The 7,093-nt window shown below is 40.8% G+C and overlaps 1 protein-coding gene across 1 annotated transcript; it reads left to right on the forward strand.

The window, feature by feature from the left end:
• The first annotated feature begins 1,068 nt into the window (after positions 1-1,068).
• LOC149143995 (phospholipase D alpha 1-like) lies at positions 1,069-3,067 on the forward strand. The gene is made up of 2 exons (XM_089452016.1): positions 1,069-1,355; positions 1,763-3,067. Exons 1-2 carry the CDS (start codon positions 1,263-1,265, stop codon positions 3,065-3,067), a joined length of 1,398 nt encoding a protein of 465 aa, XP_089308142.1. The 5' UTR covers positions 1,069-1,262.
• Positions 3,068-7,093: the final 4,026 nt, after the last annotated feature.

Below are 7,093 nucleotides of genomic sequence, written 5' to 3' on the forward strand. Positions count from 1 at the left end.
GGTTCAGCTAATTTGAAATCTCCTCCCTCGCCTATAATATCCATTAATTTTTTCTCTTCCCAAACATATTTGTTAGCATATATTTCAATTAATGTTTTTGCTACATGTTGATATGCATATTATGCTTGTTCAACCCTTAGATTGGAAATGTTTCCCTGAGTTCCTATTTCCAAACTTCTCTTAGAGACAAGCTCATTTCCTATAACATTTTTTCAACTTCCTATGTTGCCACTCTATCAGTTACCTGAAAAGGGCCCACTTCAACTTTCAATTTAAATAGAACTGGGTATTTCTAGGTAAAAAGTGAATTTGATCAATGTTCAAATTCTATCTGATATACTCTGGTGAAAATATTCTGAGAGGAAGGAAAGTTGGGAGCATATAAGGAGCTGGCTCGCACCCATATACTCTAATTTCAATTAAATCCTTGTACAAATACCAGTCGCCCATCCTTATATTATACTTCAGTTGTATCCATCTTCTAACCTCTCGAAGTATTCTAGGAGGTGGATTGAGGTCATGAATTATTCCATATGCAATAGAGAAGAACTAATTAACATAATCTACAAATGTAAATTGTCAAGCATACTTTCTGAGAAGAGAGGTCCAGAAAATCACTGAAAATGCTCCTCCATTTGAATCCTGCTTTCTGATATTAATATTGTGAAACGTTTCCTCCTGAAAGTAGATGAACAAGTGAACCAACGCTGACTGATATCTAAAATATATAAACATATCGAAATCTTCCAGTTGGTAATTTATAGCATTTGAAAGATACTGATTAAATTGGAATATTGCAGAAGATCTTTTGATGGGAGAAACATAAGATAGGAACCCTAGAATACATTAATCAACTTCTAGTCATGGTCATAACATAACTGTGAGAAAATCATAGAAATAATTTGTCTGGATAGCTCTAGAAAAATACTTGATAAATATTGGGGGATTTTACTAGGGATTTCGTCTCTAGGGGTAAAGATAATTCTAAATTTTACTTTCTTTCATCATGAGAGAGATTGTGATATGTGGAATTTAGGATTTCATTAGTAAGAACCTAAACTTGTTTTCACTTTAGGTCTGTGAACAGCTGCAGTAACCTCCATGTAATTTTCAAGAAAAACATGTTCCAATGAACAGTGGTCTAAAAACCTGCTGGTCTTCAAATTCCCTGTACTCTTATAAATTTGTGTAGCTTGAAACATCTCCATAGTCAGTGGATTGCATTACTTTTGTGATTTACAGATTTCTAATACAGGTCTCCAATGGCATCCCAAGTAGTTCATGGTACACTTACTGCCACTATATTTGAAGCTAGGCACCTCAGTCATGGAGGCTTACCCAGGTTGCTGAGAAAGGTAATGACGTCAACCACCTTTGATTATGGATCTTGTATTTGATGTTTACTGAACAGTAGTACATCTTGTTGAGAAACAAGGTGGAGAATTTTCCAAGACCCTGGTTTTGGTTTATTGATTCTTGTTTCTCTACAAGGTGAGGACCTTGCTGAATCCCAGGTTTGATCTTTTGTTTAAGAATGCATATCATTTTGTAAAAATTTTGAAGTAGGACTAATGATTGTGAGGACCTTGCTGAAGCCCAGGTTTGGTCTTTTGTTTAAGAATGCATATCGTTTTGTAAAAATTTTGAAGTAGGACTAATGATTGTGAGGACCTTGCTGAAGCCCAGGTTTGGTCTTTTGTTTAAGAATGCATATCATTTTGTAAAAATTTTGAAGTAGGACTAATGATTTTTTGTTGAGTAGGTGGGGGAGGAAGTTAAGGAGCTTCTCCATCTAGATGAGCACATTGGATTATATGCCACCATAGATATTGGTATTGCTAGAATTGAAAGAACCAGAGTTCTGTCCCGTGAACCTACAAACCCAATTTGGAACGAAACTTTTCATATACTCTGCGCCTACACATCGCCTTCTCCGGTTATCAGCGTTAAGAAGGGATTGGAAATCTCTGCACAAGTGGTTGGAAGAGCCAAGATCCCAATCTCAGAAATCCTCAGCGGCAAGGTCATCGAGGGCTGGTATGACTTATATAATGAAGACTTTTCCGAACAGCTGAAGAAATCTCAGATCCATGCCCGCCTCCAGTTCAAACAAGTCTCAGAAGATCCATACTGGGGTTCCGGGATTCGAGATCGAAACTTCCCAGGAGTCCAGCATGTGTATTTCAAGCAGAGGAAAGGATGCAGAGTCAATCTGTATCAGAATTCTCACTTATCAGAAAATTATCGTCCCAGGATCAAGCTGGGTCATGGCGAGGAGCGCGCCTTATACAGGCCTCCGAGACTGTGGGAGGAAGTGTACCAGTACATTGATGGAGCCGAGCAATTTATATACATTGCCGGATGGTCTGTAAATACCAAGATTACGCTTGTGAGGGACAAGGAAAGGATGATCCCTGGTGCAGAAACTGTGACATTGGGTGAACTTTTGAAGAAGAAAGCGGATCAGGGAGTAAGAGTTCTGGTCCTTATCTGGGAGGATATAACGGCTGTGGAGCTTCTCAGTTACCAGGGACTCATGCAAACCCACTGTGACGAGACATCTGAATATTTCAAGGGCACCAACGTCTACTGCTTTCAATGTCCCAGATACGCAGATCGTTCGATGAGTGCATTCCAAACCGCGGAGATTTTTGCAGAGTTTACCCATCACCAGAAGACTGTGTGCTTGGATGCCCGCGTCCATGGCTCTGAGAATCGCGAGGTCGTGAGCTTCGTTGGAGGAATCGATCTCTGCGATGGAAGGTATGATAACGAGATCCATCCATTGTTTAGGACTCTGGATACTGTTTACAGGGATGATTTTCATCAGATCAATTACAAGGGAGCAGATCTTCGGCACGGAGGCCCTAGGGAGCCATGGCATGATGCCCATTCTAAGATCCAAGGCCCTGCTGCTTACGATGTGGTCACCAATTTTACTCAGCGCTGGACAAAACAGGCCGATCCCACACTGCTCCTAAATCTTGAGGATTTACCGGCGAGGAGTACCTGGCCTCCGAGCTGCAGTGCGGAAGGAGTTCGCAGAGGGGTAAGCCAGCACAGCTGAAGCGCAGAGCTTGAAATTTCGAAGTATCAGAGCTTGAATGGGCGCGGGTGACCATTTCGAATGGAGGGAATTACTCCCCGCATGAATTCCAGCTCATTACTCCCCGCAGGAATTACTCCCCGATCGATCAGGGATGTCAGGCGATCGGTCAGGGATGTCAGGGAATGTCAGGGCGGTCAGGGAGGGTGGCAGAGAAAGGTGGTGGTGGCGCTGAGGGATGGTGGCGGAAGAGGGAGAGATTTCCGGTAGCCGGAGCCGGACGATTTTCCGGCCGGTGCCGGAAAAAGGGCCATTCTACCGCCTAGGTAGACTACTCCATTATTTTAAGTTATTTGCAATTCATATGAAATCTGAGGTTAAATGCCTCGTTACTTTCCCACCAATTTGGCATAGACTGAACACCATTGAACACATCAGTGTCCCACATTAATTTCAAATTCCCCCTTTCCTTCAAATATTTAATGAGTGCGGGTTTGTTATTTCTCACTTATGCGACTAAACAATGCACATCTCCCCATCTTCCTAATCTTCCCACATGGTTAACATTCTATATTGGCATCATATATAAATTGTGGTTCCCCCCTACCTTCAAAAAGATGTGAGGGGGAGGGGGTGTCTGTGTTCATCAATTACAGCACAATTGTTGATGGAAATGTCTCTATTACGTGCACTATGATCAATCATGCCTATTTCCTCGAAAACCTCTTAGAGAATCTTGGCTCTATATAGAAGGCACAACGAAGACTTCTACATTTTTAGATGCCAAATTTAATGCCAAGCCTTCTGTTAGGTCATGTCCAACCACAAGGAAAATTCCTTGCTAATGTCATACTAACGTCACGGTGATGTCACTCCACCATGTGGCATCCTATGAGGGTGCCATGTGTCATCTGAAATTGGCCCCTTGGCCATCCAAAATCACCACTTTCGTGTGTCATGTGTCATGCTAAAAATAGCCACATCAACAGTCTTGCCACATCACATGTACATGTCATATAGAGTTCCATGTGGCATCCACATAGCCATACCTGACCTACATGGCAACCTCAACCTATGACATGGGTCCCACCGGTCTTGGTCCTCCATGCAAATCAATGTTTTCCCATTTATGGACAAGGAAATCATTTTGTCTCACCCTCTGTCAATAGCGCAACATGCCCATACTTAAAGAAATTGTTCCACACCTTCACAGTGTGATGGAAACCTTGGTGGAAGATGACAGAAATATTCCCATCTCACGCCTTCTATCAATTGTGTCCAATTCCATAGATGCCTCTTGAAAACCTAGGGTGCCACGTCATGAATAATATATGTTAGGTAATGGGAAATTTTCCCCTCCCTCACCTTTTGTCATATCAATGCCAACTCCAAACATGGTACTCTTAGCACTTGGAGCGACATGGAATTAACGCTAATCACCAGTGTTGGGTGATTATTTCTAGGATTAGCAGTAATCTCAAAAATTAAGTTAATGTCTCCATCCTTGTAAATTTTTTATTTCATTTACAAATTCATCAAGGCCCATTTGGCTTGATTATAAGTCTAAAATTGCAGCACAAATCTCTTCCAGAATGAATTCTTCATCCACCCAACACTCTAATCACCATTCATAACCATTATATGCACAATAAGGTGATCAACATTCCATTTTATAGATCACACCATATCTAACATGACTTATTGAATACAATGCAACAACAACATATCATGTCATAGAGTAAATTACACACAATTCTACCAAATCCACTATTGAACATGTATTGCAGCATCAAGACAATGTCGATCTTAACTAGTCAAATGTCCATGACTAAAGGATTCAAGAAGTCAATCATATACAACATAGATCCATACAATCTCTTAGCATTCCATATACGACACTTTAATAACAAGTTTCATTAGTTCTTAGACAACAAGGTCCCCTTAACATGTTGAAAATGGTAACAAGAAATGCTAAAAAAAGCATTGCAAGATATACTCCAACTCTGTTGGAAATAGCAAAAAAATACAAATGCTAAAAATAGCATTGCTATAAATAGCATTACGGGATATATTCCAATTTTGATTTGTCCTTGAATCAAAATTGAGATTTAAAATTCGAATTTAGTCTCACTAGTTGTTTGAAAAATAATTAATTAATTCATCTTGAGTTAATTAGTTGGAGAAAATCAAACATGAAGTCTATGTGAAGACATGCAACAGTTTTCACTTTCATTGAGGAAGTTATCCGTTAATTAAGGAGATCAGGATGATTTGTACTTTGAGTTGTAATTAGTTAGCTCAGTGAACTGAGTTAAGTCCAATTAGATTAGTTCCAACAATTTGTGGAACTGATTGTGAGTTCAGTTAGTTAATGCATGCATGCATGTAACTAGTGTACTTCAGATAACTGAATATTCTCTCATAAATAATTCATGCATGTCAATTCAATCAGAGACCCAGTTGAGATCAGAGGAAGGGACAATGTACTATCAGTTGGAGGAATTTTCCTATAAAGGAAACTCATCCATGCAGAAGGAATTATCTCCTTCAATATTGCGCAGTTATTTTAGAAGTCAGTATTGTATGTGAGGTGAGAATCAAATAGGTTGCAGCTGGAGGACCCAGGAAAAACTGCGCAAGGAAATAGGAGGCTTGGAGGATTGAAGGTAGGCACAGGTGTTGTCTATTCTGTCTATGAGAAGCAATGAGGTATTGTACTGAGAGATGGATAGCTTGAGAGCTAAAGCTTTGTGTAATCCTGAGATATTTCCACTTGTATGATAATACAGATAACAGAGTTTTTAGCTAAGGCTTTCCCCAGAGTATTCTTCTGTGTTTCATGTGCATGATTTCTTCTTCTCTGTTATATGTGTTCCGATTGATCTTGCTCAAATTGATTAAGCTTCCGCAAAGTTTGATAGTAGAAGTAGGTCAAGTATTTTGCTTTAGTATATTGCATTATCAAGTGATCTACAGTGAGAATTTCTACACAGTATCAGAGCAAAGGTGATCGAAGCAGTGAACAGTATATGAAGAAGAAAATTCGAAGTAAAAAAAAAATGGGCCATGAGTTTTCAGAGCAGATCTAAAGATTTTTGTGCAAAATTTTCATAAAAAAAAAATAGCAGATCTGAATTCCTTGTGGAAAAAGACCCAAATTCAAAAAAAAATCAGCTGAATCGGAGTTCGGATGAGGGAGATATCGTTGATTTAAAATCAGCTCTTTTTCCAGAAAATTTTGCGATGGTGGGAAAGATAAAACAAATTGGTGTGCTAGCCAAGAACCTATATGCTCTTGAGGTTCAAGATGCATGCAAAGCCTTGAGGAGCAAGGCAAAGGTTAGAGACTTGGTGGTTGAGAGGGAGAGTAAATTACCTCTCAATATGCAGTCTGAGAAGAAGTCTTAGACAATTGTGGAAGAGCCACAATTAGAGATGTTGAGAGGAGACCGAGTGGAGGCATCCACTCATGCAGAGACCTTCGATAGGGGGAAATTTCGAGCCAAGTGGGCAGAGGGATCACATGCAGCCATACCTCCAGGTGTGAGGTGGGGCGATGTGAAGTGATAGTCTCAAGAAGGCTGAAATAGGGGTAGGATCCTTGGGGTACCCAACCTGTTTGATTAGACCTTGCTATGGGAGCCCCAACAAGGAGTAGTGGGACTGCCTAAATGGGTAGAGACGGATGCGAATGGAGTAGCAGAGAGAGCTACATTGCAAGAGTCCCAAGAAAGCGCAGAGCTAGCAGGCTGCAGCAATGTGAGAGGCACAGGAGTGTTGCACCAGTGTAGGATGGCACAGAGATGTGTGCAATGGTGCGAGATGCAGGGAGTTGTTGCAACAGTGCAGAGGTTAGAGAGGGAGCACTTGTCAGCGGCAGAGGAAGCTTCAATATTAGAGGGTGTTTCTAGCCCAACAAGGAGGTCAGCTGGGAGATCAGTTACTTACTTCTCAGTAACTGAGTTGCAGTGCAGTAGTGGGCAGCACGATGCAACATGATGAGAGGAGGTGTAGTGCGGATGCAGTGCTAGGAGACAGGACCAGCAG

This window comes from Pinus tabuliformis, chromosome X (genome assembly GCF_031772625.1).
Source record: "Pinus tabuliformis cultivar Carrire ecotype Pingquan chromosome X, CPIR1, whole genome shotgun sequence".
Taxonomy (NCBI): domain Eukaryota; kingdom Viridiplantae; phylum Streptophyta; class Pinopsida; order Pinales; family Pinaceae; genus Pinus; species Pinus tabuliformis.